This window comes from Camellia sinensis, chromosome 3, assembly GCF_055761805.1.
Source record: "Camellia sinensis isolate YWXY chromosome 3, ASM5576180v1, whole genome shotgun sequence".
Classification (NCBI taxonomy): Eukaryota; Viridiplantae; Streptophyta; class Magnoliopsida; order Ericales; family Theaceae; genus Camellia; species Camellia sinensis.
The window spans coordinates 87,420,304-87,440,387 of record NC_138963.1 but is presented as its reverse complement, the minus strand read 5'-3'; the positions used below and the strand labels follow the sequence as shown (position 1 = coordinate 87,440,387).

General features: G+C 35.4%; 1 protein-coding gene across 7 annotated transcripts in view; it reads right to left on the bottom strand.

The window, feature by feature from the left end:
* LOC114296853 (RAF-like serine/threonine-protein kinase 20) overlaps window positions 1-12,609 on the bottom strand; it is a 31,640-nt gene extending 19,031 nt beyond the window's left edge. For 4 of the 7 annotated variants that reach the window (XR_014364268.1, XR_014364267.1, XM_082920320.1 and 1 more), the window contains exons 1-6: window positions 12,244-12,609; window positions 8,525-11,676; window positions 8,347-8,433; window positions 2,277-2,429; window positions 1,968-2,131; window positions 1,705-1,852 (exon numbers count right to left, since the gene is read on the bottom strand). Coding sequence is in view for 4 of the 7 variants with exons in the window: in XM_082920320.1 (XP_082776446.1) it covers window positions 1,705-1,852; window positions 1,968-2,131; window positions 2,277-2,429; window positions 8,347-8,433; window positions 8,525-11,425 (3,453 nt within the window). In the remaining 3 variants the exon portion in view is untranslated. Of the gene's footprint in view, window positions 1-1,704; window positions 1,853-1,967; window positions 2,132-2,276; window positions 2,430-8,346; window positions 8,434-8,524; window positions 11,980-12,243 lie in introns of all 7 variants that reach the window. The other 3 variants (XR_014364269.1, XM_082920322.1, XM_082920321.1) reach the window with 3 other exon arrangements.
* Window positions 12,610-20,084: the final 7,475 nt, after the last annotated feature.

Below are 20,084 nucleotides of genomic sequence, written 5' to 3'. Positions count from 1 at the left end.
GCACCTTTTTCTCTCTTCTTCTCCTTCTCTCCAGCAAAGTTACTGTACACATCACTGATCATAGTGCTTAGAACAGCCACACAACAACCCCTAAACACTTGTGTTTTCATTCCCAAGACCCTACCCTTTTTCAAACCGTTAAACTCCTATTATTTTAATACTTTTGCAGCCACAAAATACAACTAAATCCATCCGTATAAGCCTATTGTTGCCGCTGTCAGTATTTTTATTCGGGCTCATTATTTGTAGGAACGTAATCCTTACTTGTCTTACACCATTGAGTTTAACCTAGAATGTGGATCGTTCCGGTACGGGGAAGGGGAACGGGATACACCACATGTTCTAAAATGTGATACGATAGGAATAGATTTGTGTATATTACACTTACAAATTTAAGATACTTCTACAGTAATTTTCTTTTAACTATTAGGCATCAATAGAATTTAGATTTCTTACTTCATCTAACAAAACATTTCTATGAGCATTATGATCCATTTTTTATGTTCCGTCTTCTCAAAACTTAACTCACTTTAGATTTTAGTTCATTATGTTTAACTTTTTGCTCCTAAGGAAAAATTTAAGGAAATATATTATTAAAAAAAAAATTGGGATTGCTTCAAATCACTAAATTACACTTTTGGAATGAAAGTGTACCATGTTTTGGAACATGCATAAGCATACCAATTGTAATTCATTAGGATGTTAGCATTTTCTAGTAACATATGACTCATATTGAACTATATTTATTAAACCAAAATAACAGTATATATTTTTGGGTACAAGCTACTTTGCTTTAATCTTAAACATCCTTAGAAGATGTGTCGTAATATATTCTTTTGAATATGTTGAGTCTGACTGAATTTGATTGGATCTTATTAAAAACAATATGGTCACCAAAATAACAACAAATCATGAATTAATATTGGTCTTTTCATACTAAACACTCTCACAAGTTAATATAAGAAAAAGAAATAATCGAAGTCTATTAGACACGATAGTTTCAAAAATTGCATGAATTGTAAAAAGTGAATTGAATAGTGAATCGATTGTTCACCATAGATACTATCCCAAAACAGATCACCCATTGATTTGTACTATGCATGAATCGCAAATCAACTCGTGAATTAAATTGTAAATTATAAGATTTGATAGCAGGGCTGCTAAGATCTCTAACCATCAATGATATTAGGCATAACAAGCTCACTCCCATGTGAAAATGGACAAAACACATCCCGCAAAATGCCCAGTTTCTGCTACACATATCCAAAATAGTTAGCATATGTTTAGCCCAAACATGCATCCCTTGACAAAGAACAAAAGGGAAACCATTCCTTTTGCTTAATAGTAAATAACATTGTGTTCTTTCTTGGCATTAGGAAGCGTAAATGTTACGTTATAGTATCGATTTCAGCTGACAAGAAATGACATCTTCAAATAGTTTATTACCATTCTGCATAGACTCCAAATTGCTTTATGCTTAAATTGATTTGGAAAACAGAACAGAACAGTTCAATGTTTTAAATTCTTTCTCACTGATCCAAATCATCTTTCCCCAAACTCCATGAAATAAAATAAACAAAATTAGTTGGAACTGAAAAATGCATCATAATAAAATCAACACTACCTAACATACAGTGGATGCTCTAAAAGTTGCATCTATCTCTACCCTTGCATGGATTAACAAGATGCTTGGTTTGTAATTACCTTGCATATGGGTCGTTGTGGATCCCTCAGATTGACTAGCAGGTTGTCACACTTCAGATCAAAGTGGACAATATTTTTTGAATGCAAGTATTCCATGCCAAAAGCTGCATCCATGGAAATTCTAAGCTTTCTGTGGCTATCAAGTGATCTGCAATAAGAATCCCAAAATCCCATTAAAGTATTAATAAAATGAACAAGCAAATACACAGGAGAAAAAAAAATTAAATATAAAAAAAAATTAAAAAAAGAAGTGGCTATTTCACCTATCCTTCTTAAGTAGGACATTCCTAAGTGAGCCATTTGCCATAAATTCAGTTACAGTTGCCAAGGTTCCCCCAGCCCCATCTGGTACCACCCCATAAAATGCAAGCACGTTTGGATGATGAAGATTTGAAAGGATTTGTGCCTCTCTCCAAAAGTCTTTGATCTAATACAGGCAAAACAGTCATCAATTTCACACAAAAATTAAAATGACAATTAAGATTTGCAAGCAAGGGAAGAAACACTGAATGCTCCAAAAAGACAAACCAAACCAAACCAATGGCAAAAACAAAAAAGAGCAAGGGACCTACCAATCGTTCTTGCTCTGATGATCTCCCGACAAAGCAGCTATTTTTAATTCTCTTGATAGCAACATCTGTTCCCCGCCATTTCCCGTGATAAACAGTTCCATATGTACCAGATCCTAACTCCCACAGTTCTTCAAGATCAGCATTCTTTATGATCTGGATATCGGCATGAGGAAGTTCAGTTACATATAGTAGCTAAATTTAAGAATTAACGTAAATGGAAGGACCCCAAAATTAATGAGACAAACAGTGAGCTACACACCACATATTTTCAATTGCAACTGAATTCCTAATTGAATTATAGTACCTAATAGAACTGGAATGAGAAACAATGCTCAAATTGTAATCTAGATCTTTGTTATCAAAACTTCCGATTCGTGATTCGATTCGCAATTTTTGCAAAATCGATACGAATCTATGGGTGAATCTATTTTGCATGTGAATCTCTACTGAATCGCACGATTTACAATCGATTCACGAATTAATTCACTTTTACGATTCATGCAATTCTTACAACTATCATGTATGACATATTTCGATTATTTTTCTCCCTTTTTTTAATTAAAATGACATAATACAACTTCTAATAGTGTTTAGTATGAAAATAACCAATACATATACATGATTTGTTGTTTTTTTTTTTTTTTGGATAAAATATACATGATTTGCTGTTATTTTGGAGATCAACGAGTTTTCAATAGGATCCAATCAGATTTCGTTAGACTCAATATGTTTTTAACCTTTTCTTCTCATTTTTTTTTTCTTAAAAGAAATCATAATGTATTCTCTAAAAATGTTTTAGGTTAAAGCAACTTGCAATATGAATTATCTACTACTATTTTATTGAAATAAATATACTTCAATATTACATGGGTGAGGTTAGTTAAACCTAATGGTTCTGTGAGTTTTTTTTTTTTTAAAATACTTTTTTAAACAATAAGCATATATACCTTTTAAAATACTTTAGGTTTTAAAATAAAATATTACAATTAATTCTTTTTTATTATTGGGTCAGTGTTACTTGTAAATGTATGTATGCTTATGAAATATCAACATCTATGTTAAGTTATTATTACTTAGAAATTGAGAGTTTGTCTTTATTTACTTTTTTATTAAGAATGATTGATATGCAATACCTAAAAAAGAGAAGATAAGATGGTGATTTTACATGGGAACCTGTGTTAACTTCTTACCTAGACCACATAATCATTATTCAAAACAACATTTTTATTGATTTAAATCTAAATATTTTTTATTTATAAGTTATATTTAACATCCAATTGTGTAGATATATTTTTTTAAGTAATTTAGAAAAAGTGACCGAATCTTTACGATTCACGATTTGATTCGATTTGTGATTCGGTACAAGGCCATTTCAATTCATGATTCGATTCATTATTTGACAACTATGGTCTAGATTACGTATAAATGGACAAGTATCTGTTTGTTAATACAAAAATGCTACGCATTGAAATGAAAATTGAACATTGAAGCAAGGTTAAGGGGTAAGAACTGGCAGTTGTGAAGAATGAAACTAAAAAACCAAAAGGGGAAGGGGTACCTAGGTGTTATGAAAGACTGAAAAAGTAAGAACAAACACCTTAGTTTCTATATTCGGCAAAGCTCCCACTCTCGAGTAATGGCAGTTCTAAAGGAAGCTCTACCAACACTCGTATCAAAAACTACTGCTACGCCTCATTAAATCTGGATTTATCCCCAGCTTGATGCATAACGTTCATAAGAATGCTACTCCTAGTTAAAGAAAAAGGACACGACATTTACTAGATGACATCTAACTAGAGTGCAGCTTCATAATTTTGGAAGGATTGACATTTATTATTGTTGAAAGCAATTTTTTATTTGGTTTTTTTCCATCTTTCGTAAATTTTAATCTTTTTTCATCAATTTTTTTATGAAGAAAATTGATAAAAATTTATTAAAGATGAAAAAAGTTAATTTAATTAAGAAAATAGCTTTTAAAGCTTTTTTTTTTCATTTTCAGTAGATATTTTCATAGTTTTTGTTCAAATTGAAGAATACTGGAAAATTTTTACTACAAATGAAAAAGCAAATCAAAAAACCTTCTCTTTTTTTGTTTTGAGGTAGATCTCATCAATATGTGTCATCTATTTCTAATAAATCTACTAATTTAAAAACTTCTCAATTCATAAATAAAAGAGAATTTTAATATATTGATACTATTGTTTTGACAAAAAAATATAGATACACACTACAAGTGCTCCATTCTATAATATTGAAAAATAGATTACCATTGTCATACATGGGTTAGAGAAAAGGCTCCCTTTAGATGAGTGGATTTCAAATGGAGGGATTTGAGTTTGAATTTTATGAAATTATAAGAAGATTAGTTATTGAAAGAAGATGATAAGTTGAAGGTATGTTTCATGTATTTGTTAAGATCCTTGTACAAGTAGAATCTTTAGAAGGATTTCAAATAACTATTTTTACAGAGTTACTTGAAATTCATCATTATAAAGCTCTCAAATCTATTCTTGATATCTAAATCTAAAATATTACATTGACGTAAAGGCACTCCTCAAATTATTGATGCCAAATCCGTTCATTTCAAACCCATAATCTAAAGGAAGCCTTTCGAGTTATGTTTCATGTATTTTGTTAAAATCCTTGTTCAAGTGGAACTTTTACAGAGTGATTTGAAATCCATTATTATAAAGGTCTCAAATCTATTCTTGATATCTAAATCTAAAATATTACATTGACTTAAAGGCTATACTCCTCCAATTATTGATGTCAAATCCATTCATTTCAAATCCATAATCTGAAGGGAGCCTTAGGTTAAATTTTGCCAAAGATCTATTAAAAAATTAGATGATCCAAAATCTCAAATGACAATCCAGTCAGCCCAAAACATTTATAAAAGAAAAAGAAAAAAATTATGGGAGACAAATGACAATGCAATCTTCCTAAGGTGTTCAAAATCTTTTTTCAAGGATGACAAATGGCAATCTCAGCAGCCCAAGGTGCTCAAAAAAAATAAAAATAAAAAATAAAAAATTCAGGGGTAACAAGTGACAAATAATAAATCAAAACATACGTTACATATATGGAAAATAAATAAATAAATAAAAATAAAAAATTCACAGGGTGTTCATGTGAAGACCCTCAAATAGGTGCAACCTCTGTCTAACTATAATTAATTAAATCAAGTTGAATTTCTGCAGGACAAGAAAATCATATGCTATACATTGGGGTGCAAGGTGTGTCTTCTCTATCAGTGACATACTTGGGATGGAGTGGTGGAGCGGGTTCAAACACAGCTGGCAGGGTGGACGCGACAATATTTGTCTAAGAGAGGGAAGTTGACTTTGATCAAGAGCACATTAGGTAGTATATCTACGTATTTCATGTCGGTGCATGTTATTTCGATATCGATGGCCCAGCGGATAAAGAAGTTGCAGCGAGATTTCCTTTGGGGTGGGGTGGGTTGGGTTGGGATGTGTTTAAATTTCATTTGGTGGACTGGAATACGGTTTGTAGTCCAAATGAGAGTGGTGGTATGTGGTTGAGGAAGTTAGTGGTGTTTAATAGGGTGTTGTTGGGGAAATGGTTAAGGCGGTCTGTAGGGGAAGCGGAGCGGCTGCAGCGTCGATTAGTGGTGGCAAAATATAGGATTGGGTGGGGAGGGTGGTGTTTTGGGTAGGTGCGGATTAATCATGGAAGGAGTTTGTGGAAAGATATCTGGCTAATAATGGGACAGTTTTGGAGGTGGGTTCAGTTTGGCAAGGTTAGGGGTGGACGGGTGCATTTCTGGAAGGATTGGTGGTGTGGTGATCAAACTATGGTGACTCGTATTCCGATGCTTCAGATTATGACAAATAAAGATGTAGTGGTGGCGTCGTATTTGTCTTTGTTAGATGGGCGGATGGTGTGGGATGATGTTAGGCTTCGTAGACCGGTTTTTGATTGGGAGGTTGAAAATTTGTTGGATCTAATGGTTTGTTTGTATGGTCTTTGAGAGGTTAGGGTAGGGGAGGATGGTATGTTATGGAGCTACAAAGGGGCGAAAGGGGTTTTCTCAGTGTCGTCTTTTTGTTGTGCTCAAGTGGGGTTTATAGATGTTTCTTTCCCGTGGCGGGGTGTGTAGGTTGCGGGGGTGCCATCAAAGGTGGCGTTTTTTTGTGTTGACGGTTGTGCGTGATCGGGTTCTGACCTTGGACAATTTGATTTGTCATGGTTAGATTTTGGTCAATTGGTATTGTATGTGTTGTCATTATGCGAAGTTTGTTTCGCATCTTTTGCTTCATTGCCCGGTGACTTTTGAAATTTGAGGCTTAATTTTCACAGTGTTTGGTTTGGATTGAGTGCAACAGGGAAGTGTGGGTGTAGGGTGAGGAAGAGGCGGCGGAAGCTTGGACTATAGTGCCTTCGTGCTTAATGTGGTTGGTTTGGTTGGGCGCAATCGTTGGACTTTCCAAGGGTTAAAGGTTTCGGTGCCTTGTTTGAAGAATAGGTTCCTGGGGGTTTTGTTTGGTTGGGTTTCGGGGATAGTGAATCCGGATTTATCTGCTATTGTCAATTTCATTGACTCTTTACACATTTAGATGTAGTTATGTGGCTATTATTGTTTTAGCATCGTCTTGATGCTTCTATTACAATAAAATTTACTCTTTATTTATCAAAATATATACATATACATATATCATGTCTGCCGTGACACAATTCATGAAGACTAATGGCTACTGCGTGGTTGCTCAAATCATTGTAAACCTTTGTTTTCCTCTTTCACAGACAAGATAAATGATTTTTCAGTAGCTAAGGAGAAGCAATACCATACACTTTACATAGAAGGATGTAAATATTGTCACAAGTAGTTCAATGACTAAGCAGAAAATGCAGAGGAAAATTTAGAATCTTATTTTGCGTCATTAGAAAATAATTAGGTATGCATAGTTGTAGCTCAAAGTTTCTCAATGTCTTTAGATGAAAATAATTAGGTATGCATAGGTATGCGTACATATTGGCCAGGCTACAAAATAAAAGCTATCAGCCTGGATTTGTTTCATATAAGAACCATCTTTCAGGATTCTGCACAATGTCTTTCCTAGCTAAGGGGCAAAATTCCATATATCACAATTGAATTGGTTTCAAATATACTCCTGCAAGAAAATATACAACATACACTTGAAGTACACAAAATAAAAGGAAGAATGTCAGTAATTACAAATCTTGTCTTTCAGGCCAGTGTTCTGAGCAGACACTAGCTGCTTCCATCTTGTGTGTTGGAAAGCTTGGTTCAACCCTATGAAACATGGTGTCAATTACGGCATCATAAGAGCGAAATTCATTCAAGAGTTGAATGATCAAAATTAGGGAGGGGCTTCCATCCTCTGTGTTGGAAAGTTAGGTTCAACCCTATGACACATGGTGTCAATAAGGGCATCACAAGAGAAAAATTCATTCAAGAGTTGAATGATCAAAATTAGGGAGGGGCAAGCACCAAGTGATAATCTCACTAGATGTATTATCTTGCATATTAACATAATCGTACTGTAAGAAGAAACCAATAGCAAGTATTGAAATGTGGACATAGCTTCGTAAATTGAACAGCAATCCTCATGTTTATGAAGCAGCCTGCCACAAAACAAAGCGCATAGTCTGCTAGATTAAAAAAATGGTAACAGAATTCTCTCTCTCTCTCTCTCTCTCTGTCTCTCTCTCTCTCTCTGATGAGGATCGCAAAGGCATTGGATGACAATAAATTGAAGAATTATTGAATTTTAGTATCCTTAGGAATTTTGATTTAATAAGGTTTTATTTCTGAGATTTTTTCTTTAGAATTTTATAGCTTAGTTTTTCTTTTTAGTTATGGAAACTATTTACCTATATATATTGGATTGTGTAAACGAACAATTACCTCTGAATGAATAATATTTATCCTGAGAACTCTCTCTCTCTCATGTCCTTTTTCTATTGAAGGATTGGGACAAAACCAAAGCAAATTTTTATGGTTTTGTATAGACATAACCAAAACTTATAACTGAGAAAATACATATTAAAAACAGGGATGAGTAGTTGAAATAGTAGTGCAAACCTGCAAACCATATATATCAGCTTCCATTTCAGCTATCATTGCATCACTAATAGATTCATCCTTATCTCCATCGTCAGCTTTGCCATTCTATACAGAACCAGGTATTAACTTCAGCTATAGTTAGAAAAAAAAATTCATAAAAATATAAATTAATAATCAAGTAGCAAGATAATATTACCTCATAGTCAGACTCTGGAAGTATGCTGTCAGGCTCTTTTACACCAGAGGATATAATTTCATCACCAGTTGCATCCACTGCAAGGGGTATGGCTGCAGAGGAAAATTCCACGCCAGGAAATGCAGTGTCAGCCACCTGTTCCACAATAACCATGGAATCCAGCTGATTTTGCTCATTGTAATTGTTCAGGGAAACATATTCTAGAGTTTGCTTTTCATTAGCGCATCCTAGAATGCCTGACTTTGCAACTGTCTGATTGGTGTAATTTACAAAATCATCATCAATCAGAGATACTTCTCTCCTAAAACCAGATTTTTTTGCTGGGTTCTGCATTGCAGGAAGATTATGCAAGTTTGCATCCATACCTGCATTGTCACAAACTGCAGACAGACACAGATCAGCAGAGCTTACTAGGATGGGTTCTTGGAAACCCATATTGTTCTGACATGCACCAGAAGATTCATGACAAACTAGAACATCTGTCAAACCCCACGGTACATCGCTCGGAGAATTTTCATCACTAGGTTGTTGCTTGAAGCCTGGAAACATGCCTGCAACTTCCAAATTGTTGGCCTGCGATGTATCACTTCCGTGTTCAACACCCATGACCACAGTCAAAACATGCTGCTGATCTTTGGCAGTTCTTTGGCCATTGAAACTGAGCTCAGCTGGAGCTTTCTCCAGTTGGATGCTTTGGGGTTGTACCATCATTGTTTCCACAAAATGTTCCAAATCAATCCCTGCTGATGTAGGAACATTGCCCCCAGAGACTTGCAACTCCTGCGATGGAGTATTAACACTAAGAATGGAAATTGGGTCATAATTGATGCTTGGAGATTTATTCATGTATTCCATGGCTAAAGAAGGTGGCCTACTCTTAGAAAGCTTTTCAACCCAATGTAAGAGAGGGTCCTTATCATCTGATGCATTCAATATTTCAGAACTATGAGGATTTTCCTCATTAAGGTTTTGTATGATGAAGTTGTTTCTCTTTACATCCTTTGTTGATTGAAATTTGTCATCAGCATCCTCTTCAGTATAATCATTCCTGCTCAATGATTCAGAGCCTAAAGAGCAATTTAGAATATCCATTATTCTGTGGGAGACTGTAGGTTCTACATTTTGTAACTTAATTTGGACTTGTGGATTGACCAAATCAATATTCTCAGGCAGTTGCAGCGCATTTTCTTGCAAAGCAACCGACACCACCTCTGAAGACAACTGTGGTTTTGAGAAGTTCAAGGGAGAAGATGGGCTCGTTCCTTCTTGTGAGCAGTAAGCAGACCTTCCCCCATGTTCCTTCAGCTGTGAATCAGAGAATGCATGTGGCATTCTATGCTGAGAACCAATGGATTCATTAGATCCTGACAACAGACCCATTGGATCTCCAGAGTGTGAGACAGGCTTTTCAGAATGAAATGTTCTTTCCTTAAGCATTGGCCTCTCAAAAGAGTATTTGTCAGCATCAGTATCATTTCGATCAAAGCTAGGAGGAACTACAAATTCTCTGCTGGGAATGTGGTTGTGAAACTCCAGTCCACCTGGTTTACTTGGCTGTCTGATATCCTCAATTTTATTAGGAACATAACAGTTCATTGAAGTTACTGCCCCATGAGTGGGATGATAGTAACTAGCAGCATCACTGGTGGAGTTTTCAGGTGGTAATTGAGCAGTGCTGAACAAGGTGCAGCTTTCAGTACTACCAGAAAATAAGCTATCCTTGTATAATTGTGTATGAACACCATTTGAATCTCCCTGCTGACCTGGCAATGGAGAGAACGGAGGATATTGAATGGGAGAGCTAACCAGATTTTGGAATTCATTCACATACTGCGTAGGATATGAGTCACCAAGTATGTCCTTAGTTTTCAAATTAGTTTTTAACTGACTCACATCACTTGCCAAAAGCTGCTCACTATTTCTCCGTGGGCTGGGGTCAACTACGCCATTCACAGCAACAACATATTGATAATCAGGATTGCTCTGCCGAATAATAGTGTTGTCATCGAGAGGACAAGTACTTTCAGATTCACTCAAAGGAATCAAAAATATCCTGAGTCGTTGAGAACCCCCAAGCTTTTCTTGGCCTCGGTATTCCTCTATCATATTTTGAAGATCCTCATCCGAGGACACAGATATAAGGGCATCAAGGTCCTCACCAGGTAGCTGGTACTTGATTGTGTGAGGTTGGTTGCAAATTCCTGAGGTTTTCTTCACAAGTTCTTCCCGGTAAAGATTCTTCCTAAGAGAAATAATACGAGTGTCTCCCCCAACATATCTAAGTTTCCCATCACTTGGCCGAGGCAAGATTTTTCCACCAAAGCTGCAGAGGAACTTCATCTTTCCAGATTGAGAACCATCCAAAACCACTAATCCATAAGGTTGGGAGGATTGAAAGGATTCCAACTCATTTATGGGTGGAGCACTTGGTCTTACAGCAGCTGGATCATAGTTCACTTCTCCAGTAACCCTTCTTGGCCCATATCCACAATCACTATTTTCCTTGTTGTATGCACATACTAGATCAATGTAAGCCCCATTCTCAACCTCGGCAGTAGACCCTTTTGCAGAAGCAAACTCTGATATATCAGAACCACATTCAGAATCCATCCTCTTCAAACCAAGAATTCTGGTAATTTCCTCATATCCCATATGACTGTTCTGATTTTTATTGAATCCAACTTTCAGCTCATGATTTTGAGGCGTGTCTGGAATAGCAGCAACTTTTGTTGGAGTACGACGATCTTGAAGAAACTGCCTAGAAAATTCCTCACCTGTGTTTACTGATATATTGTTATTTACTTTATTCCCTGTCAAGACCTCATCTTTTGAAACAACAGAACTTGGTTCGTGATGAATCCACCGACCCGAAGGACCAGGCACCTCACTGTTTAGCTGCATGAAAACAGCTACTTTGAGCCTTAAGACTCTTCTGTTTCCTCTATGCCCCTCAAATTCAAGCCAAATGACCAATAGTGCAAGAACTTCTCCACATGTCAGTCAACTATATATCCATCACTTCTCTAGCCCTTGTAGACCCTTTCTTCTTTCAACTAGTTAAATAGTCAATTTATAAACCATTAAAATGAAAATGCAACACCACCGAGCACCAATCTTGAATTACAATTGCAATAATCTTGTCGACGATTCCCCTGCTTCCAAAGACCAAACAATGTACACAATTTTTATTTACTCAACTTTTGCAGTACTTTGTGATTAAGGAACACTCAGATTCTAACCAATTACTGCCAAGCACAGAACCCCCAAGCAATGAAAACAAATTATATATATATACACAAAAGAATAAAAAACACCTCTATCTCTCCAAATTTACAAACATATACACGGAAAAATCAAATCTTTGATCACCCACAAAACATAGTCCAGATGTCCCTTTGTCCAATAAATCATCTAATCTTCTACACCCAAATGATCTTTGTATTAGAAAATTCAATCTGAACAATCAACATAAACAGACTCAATATTTTTTTTTACCCTTTTATCATTAATCAGGTGATGGAATTACAAGCTAGGCATATAAGGAAAAGGGGAAAAAAATAACCTAAAAAAAAAATGTTGAGATTTGACAGTTGGAAAACAATTCCCAGATGGGTATGATCAAAATTGATACGGGAGTGAAAGAAAATTCAAATTCAAACTCAAATTCAAACCAGAACAGATCGAATTAGAGACAAATATAAAGATTGATTTTAAATTACCTAATAATTTGTGCTTTTATATGCTCTGCTTTCTGTCTGTTTCTGAGCTGACCAGCGATGATGAAGCGATTCAATTCGTATGAGGGTCGATCGAAACGTTGAATTTGGAGTTGGATTGGACACGATGGTTTGGGTAAGATCGACGTGGTGGGATGAATGAGAATGAGAAATCAAGAAAACAAAGAGAGCGTAGCATACAACTAAATTTTCAATCTCGGACATCGGTTAGCGACATTGCCGAGAATTAGGCGGCATCAACCCAGGACCAGCCCTTAACTGTGAAACTATAAGATGGAAACTATTTTCTTTTGAAAAATTGGCTTTTCTTTTTCATTTGAATAAATTACAGGGGAAACACTATGCCTCGTTTGCCAACTCGGTGAAAAGCCAATTTATTGGTTTTTTTGATTTTTTTATCACCTTTACTTGGTTAGAGTTTTTCGAAAATATTTTTTAGAAAATTCTATTTTTTTGTTTTTCGTATTTTTTTTATTTTTATTGAATTTTTTTAATATTGTAAATAATTTTTTTAATTTTTAAACATATCTAATATAAATATACCTAAAAAATAAAAAAAATCGTAAAAAAACCTTTTAAAAATTCACTAAATACCAAAAATATAAAATAAAAAAAATACGAGAATTCAATATATTTTTTATGTTTTTATGTATTTATTAATTTTTTAAAATATTTTTTCATAAATTTTTACTTTTTAGATACATCTAAGTAAGGTGCACCTAAAAATATAAAAAAAAAATATTTTAAATTTTCAAAATATACCCTAAAAAAAACACGAAAATTAGAAAACTCAGTTTTCAAAAAATTTAATCCAAAAAAATCAAACCAAACACACAGATTATTTTTTTATTTTTTAAAAAATTAACTTTTAATCTTTTCTAAAATAGGCCTATGTACACAACTATGCACTTTATAACTATACAAAAAAAATAGCATAACTATGTAATTTAAAAAAAAAAAAAAAGACAAATTATCAATATGTCTTATTTTTTAAACTTATTACCTATTAAGTCATATTGATAAATTTATCATTCTCTTTTATTTTTATAAATAAATTTACCATGTTAAATTTATCAATAGGACTTAATGAGTAATAAGTCACAAAATAGGACTTATTGGTAAATGCAAAAAAAAAAAAAAATCATAACCAAACATAAAAAAATTATAACCAAATATTTCAAAATAATATCATAATTAAAAAACAAACTTGATCATAACTGAAGAAAAAAATATTGTAACTGAAGGTGCATAGTAGGAGTATATATAATAAAATTCTCCTAAATTTTACAAATACCCCACTTGAAGTTTATTTAAAATATAATTTTTCTCTTGTAAGTTTGAAAAGGAAAATATTTAAGACCAACAAAATATCACTTATAATTTGATCCACAATAATGTGGCATGATGCATGCCAATTTTTTATTAGTCATATACTCAAATGTGTAAGGCCTACCTCTCTTGCCATATCATTGAGGGTAGGGGTGTGCGCCGTGCGGGTCGGTGCGGTTTGAGAGAAAAATAGAAACCGTATGGCGGGTGGCGGATTGATAAAAGTGTCACTAGAATTTGCCATTTTCCTTATCAAAAACCGGCGGTTCGGTTGGCAAATAATGACGGATTTGCTTTGGCGGTTCGGGCGGATTGGCGGTTTATAAAAAATATAATTCAAATTACAAAACTTAAATCAAAGAGTAAAAAAAAGACGACAGACACCGTGATGTTAAGCATCTTGCGAAGCTTTCTTCTGATGCAGCAAGTGCAGCAACAACATGATAATATCAACGACTATGCCATCAGTTCATTACAAACATCTGTGGAAGCTACAATGATCAAATACAATACATAAAATTAATATCATTCAGGGTTTACAATATATTGAAAATGTTTACTGTTGAAAAGTATCTAGATTGAAAAGTGAGCTGATACAAGTTTGCAACATGGCCAGAAAAAAAAAAGATTGAAAAGTGAATTGGAATCTAACTGTATTTTGGATTATTGACATCTTGAATTCCCCTCGAGCAGTAATTTAATACTATATTCTAAGGTATAGAACAACAAGCAAACTTAAGTAAAAAAAAAAAAATTTAGAATCTTATAAAACATGATTTAATAGCGGTGCGGGTTGGTGCGGTTTGGAAGAAAAATAGAAACCGGCGGATTGATAAAAGTGTCACTAGAATTTGTCATTTTTCTTACCAAAAACCGGCGGTTCGATTGGCAAATAATAACGAATTTGCCTTGACGGTGCGGTTTGGTGCGGTTTTGGCGGTTTCGGCGGTTTCGGCGGTATTATTCACACCCCTAATTGAGGGTAAATTTAGGGATCTAAATTGTGGGTCTCTAGCACTATTCTTTTGAAAATTAATCACACCCCTTCAAATTTTTAATCATATAACAAATGACACATTTTACTAGTAAGGCTCAAGTTTTTCTCCAATCTAAAATCAAATTGGAGCATGTTGTTGGGCTTTTGTGGGCCTATCACGGAGCCTACATTGATGATCTAAATCACTGAATATGTAGGGTTCATCGAGTATTTCATTCCTACAAAAAGTCACATTGATTAAATGTCGATAACTACTTGATTAGATAATATTTGTGTCAACGGTAAGTATTATTTTAAAAATAAATTATTGACACAAACGTGATCTGATCAAGTACTATTAATATCCGATCAATGTGATTTTTTTGTGAGTTAAAGTATTTGATGAGCCCTACACATTGAATGATTTTGATCATTAGGTGGACCCAAAATGAGCCAGACTGGACTATTCAATTGGAATAACCAATTAGAGAGAGTCCAGTCCCTACTAGTAATCATTAACTCAATTAATAATTTTTAATGATATTATAAATATATTTCAATTAACAATTCAAGTAATCTTATTATTGTATAGAGGAGTAGTTAAAAATTTTATTTTATTTAATTTTATTAAATAAAAATTATGACAAGCAAATATTTGTAATTTTCATAATTACAAGCATGACGATTTGTATTTTAAATAAATCTTCAAATGTGTTAGGCATTTATTTGAATTTTTCACACTATCCTCTCTTTCTCAAAACTCATTTAAATTTTGAAAGAAAGTTAGCATGCAAGAGCAATATGGCCTAAGATTTTTTTTGAAGGTCTTTTTTTGAAATTTTGAGAAAATCATACCCAAAAAAGAAAATTCCACTTTCACCCCTACAACCAATTTAATAGGCGTTTGTTTGTATAATTTAAATTATTCAAATTTTGAAATTATGTTTTTATCATTGATTATTATTGATTTGTGCAATAACCTCCAATTAAACCACATGAAGAGAAATCATAAGTTTTATGGGCTAAATAGACGAAGTCAACAATTTAGAGATGAAATAAAAAAAAAATTATGATAATTTTGAGGATAAAAGTGAAATTAACTCAATTCTTAAAAATAAGTTGCATTAAGGAGTTCATAAAAAAATATGTTAATGACTAAATTCTATGGCTCAATATATATATTGACAACGAATAAAAATCACCACAAGAATTATGTGGGTTCCAATACTGTTACGTGACTCAATTATAAATTATCACATATATTGACAATTGACAAATACTAATTAAACACTACATTAGATTTTTACGTTGTACAAAACTTATTAAGAGATAAAGTCTTATGGATATAGAAGTTTTAAACAAAAAATTATAAGAAAGATTTATAGAGTACTCAAACTACTTGCTAAGCGACATGCTAGTTATTATAAATAGACTATACCTAATGGGTTGAGATATGTTGTTTTCTCTGTAAAATTTGTCCATTAAATATTTTTATAATATTGGAGGATGCGTTGGAGGACCCCCTACCATTAGCGGCTAGATGCGTTTTGTCTTATAGATGGTAATCATATGATTATTTTATTTATTGAATTATTTCATCATCAAGTATCAGATTTTCAATGCCCGTACATATATATATTTTTTGAAAATGAAAATATAGATAGTTTTACCTAAAGCGTTAGATGTCTCTGAAGTCTTTTTTTTTTTCCGTCTCTTTCAGGCTCATCTAGTATTCTCAACCATCTCCTTGATACAATGAAATGATCTCTGAGCAGATTAACTCTTGGAACTGGAAAATATTAACCTCTTGGGACATATACGTCCCTCTGATCTATGTTATATGGATTTGGATACGGGTGTCGAGTGCAGATATGTATTTAGAAGTCAGATTCATCAAATCATAAATTTAAGGGTTCGTAGACTTGATAAAAAAAAATCATATTTTTATAGTTTTAATCAAGTATTTAAAATAAAATAATACTATATGTAACTTATCGTGTCTAAAAGACATTTATAGTAATTATACTATAATATATACATATAATAATAGTATTTGTACGGGGAAGAAATAATTCTCCTCGTATAATCCTGTTGACTAAGTCCACGCTCCTCCGTACGACGTCGCTTTGTCACCTGAAAACACAAACGTAAGCTAGCCGGCGGGTGTGTGCCGGAAACCTCTCCGATGCCTAAGTCAGAAAACTTGACAAATAGACAAAGCTCAATGTGTTCAGAAAGCAAAATTGTATGTTGTGTTATGTTACCTCCTTCCAAGGTAATGCTTGTGAGCTTTTATAGGTTTCGAGTGGCCCAATCCTAGTAGGACTTTTATTTCTCCATGCAGAGTCCTCCTAGGATTCATGCTCCTAAAAGATAATGCTTATCTTTTTACACCCCCCACTGCTTAAACCAAGTGGGATGGTCTTCACCATAGCCGAACTATCATCCGACCGAGATAAACCTGGCTATGCTGAGCCACAAAGTAAGCCGAACTATCCTTAATTCGGCCCTTCCGCTTATATTTCCTTATCTCGGTTCTCACTTGTTCAACTCATGGTGTGCTTGGACCGAACCAACGACTTTGACCGGTATAACTCCAAAACCGGTATACCTCTAAAGCCGGTATAAATTCAAGAACGATGTACCTTGAAGACCGATCTAACTTCAAGTTGCTCCCGGACCGAAGTAGTTTAACAATTCACGAGCCGAAGTAACTTCATCTCTTTTGGCCGGAGTAACGTTATCTCCCTTGGGCCTGAGTAACTTTTCGGCTCTTTTTATTCAGTCTATCATACTTTGGGCCATAAAGTCCGTCTCATAGCTTGGCCCAATTTTCACTCAAAATTACCCTCTCAATTGCCCCTTAATTCCATCTGCACAGCATGATTGGGATTACCAAGTGTCCAGCCGAGCTAAATGTTTTCAAGCCTTTCAAGCCGAACTAAAACATCGTTTTAGCCTCTCCAGCCGAGCTTAATTTCACTCCGGCTCTAATTGTTCGGTCAAAACGTCTCTTCAATCACTGACTGTAACGCTTCACTTTCCAATGACACGTGGCAGGTTCTGATAGGCTGTGAGCTGTTATCACGCCGCCCTCGTACTTCGAAATTTTTGAACAGTCCCGCCCCTTTTTGCCGCTTTTTCTCTCTCCTTTTTCACAAAACAACCTTTCTATTCTTGAATCATTCACTTATACTTTTCACATTCTTCTCTCTCTGAGCCTCTGCCTTTCCAACCTATGTTTGTGTTCTTCATTTGCAGCTACTGTCTCCATCTCTAGTCCCCTTCTCTCTAATCTGGTAAGTAAATCTATTTTCCTCCCTTGTTTTTGCTTTCGTACATGTTTTAGGCATTTTGTTTACTGTATTTTCGAAAAACATGTTCTTTCTTTTCTGCTTTGCTTCTTGTATTCTTATGAAAAAATTAGTAAAAACTCATGCGTGTACGAACTATTCTGTAGAAAACTGGTCTTGAATCCAGAATCAAGTAGCAACCGAACTAGGACACTGTTTGTCCTATATAGGTAGATCACCTTAGACAATAACCGAACTAGAACTTGTAGAGATGACAGCAGCTTTAAAAAATACTCTGTTTCATCCTAGCCGAAATAAGATCACCGAACAAAGTTGGAATACATTAAACTAGGAACTTCAGTCTTCAACCGAGCTAAGCCTTTGGGGCTAAGCTAGCTTTCTTAGTTTTTATACCAAACTTAGAAAGCTGCCCCTAGAGGCTCAACCGAAGTATCAAAACACATAGCTTAACTGAATTAAGTCTTCGGGGCTAAGCCAGCTTTCTCAGTTTTTTAGACCGAACTCAGAAAGCTGTCCCCAGACGATGAACCGGTCTAACCTGCTCAAACCGAGCTACCAAACCTTTTGATGAACCGAGGTAGAACCAGTCCATTAGGCCGGAGTAGGACTCATATACCTTGCTTTTAATTTGTAGCACGGTCTAATGATCTGTGCTTAACCCCTTTGTTTTCTACTTTGCAGACTTAGGTTACCCAGGCACTCCTGCGTGCGCTCAACCGAGCTACCGAGCACAATTTTTGCACCGATATAACTTATTCGTAAATTATACAACAAATGGGTAAGTATAGGTATCTAGTAGAGACCCCTGGTGGTATGGCCGAATTCCGAAGGGATTATGGCATTCCAGACGATGTACACCTTACCCTAGCCGGATATCATACCCTGGGGCGAAGCAGGCTTTGTACCTTTTACCCTGCTTTCAATAATAGAGACCGGACTAAGGTTCCCAGTCCAGCCTTTAATTTGTGAGTTTCTTAGGCAAACCAGACTATGCCCAACCCAGCTATCCACCAATACATACCGGATAATAATGGGTATAGCCGAGCTAAACCGCCAAGCAGGCCTGAACCTCGGTTTAGCCGAAATCTTCCACCAGTACTCCATAGGTTCAAAAGAAGATGGCTAGGTTTATTACCTTAGGATACGCCGTCATAGAGAAAAGATAATACAAGACACGCTGGATAAGGACGTTAATGATGATGACTTTTTCTGGGTATCGGGCAATTTTGAAGATCAGCAAGCCCAAATCCCAGGCCGAAGTATAAACTGGAAGAAAGGAAAACCTGGTAGAGTTTACTTCGGTTTTATGTATGTTTTTTCTTGTACTTTGGTTTCGGATGTAATAACCGATCTAACAGTTGTATCCTTTTTGCAGACTCAGCTCATCTTGCTTCCCATTATAGTTACCCAAATCTGAACACACTCCGAGCCGCATTACGTGTTAAAGAAAGGAGTTGGGCTAAGCTTCTAAACTTTGAGCCGACCTACAGATATAGCGGTCGTCGAAAAGCCCGAGTGACCGATTTCCTTCTTGAAGACGCACCTGAACCGGACCCAACCTTGCCCGAAATACGACTTGTCCCACTAACCGCTGAAGAAGAGATGGCAAAGAAAAGCAAAGTTAGGGCCCTTCTGACCGCAACAACCAGGGCCGAAGTACCACCATCAATCCAAACGCAGCCTGCCGTTGTGGCCCTCCCTTGTCAACAGCCTTCTTCATCTCGCCCTTCTAAACGCGCCCGATCTACATCGACCGAACAGCAACTTGTCGATGAGGTTGAATCCATCCCCCAAAGTCCTCGACCAACCTTTCAACCGGAGCAAACCGACCGAGCAGAATCTTCCAAATGGGCTCCGAAGCTAACCTTCAACGACCGAGATATCAAAGATTCTGATTCGGTTGTTGCTGAAAAAGATCATCAATTGGCCTTCAACTTGGCCAAGAGTGTGTGCCTCCCCAAAGATATGGAGCACCACCTAAAGCAATTAAGCACCGAATTGAAGTCTATTCGGTCTTCGTCGAAGTCAATGATTTTGGTAAGTAGCTCTGTCCGTTTTTCTGTCTAATTTCTCCAACTTTTACTTCGGCTCAAGGAAAGTCTTCGTTTTGTCAGGCCTTGCAGAAAAACAACATTACTTACAAGAAAGTTCAAGAGCTTAGAAAAGCCACAAGACAAGCAATGACAGAAGTCGAAGCAAAGGTG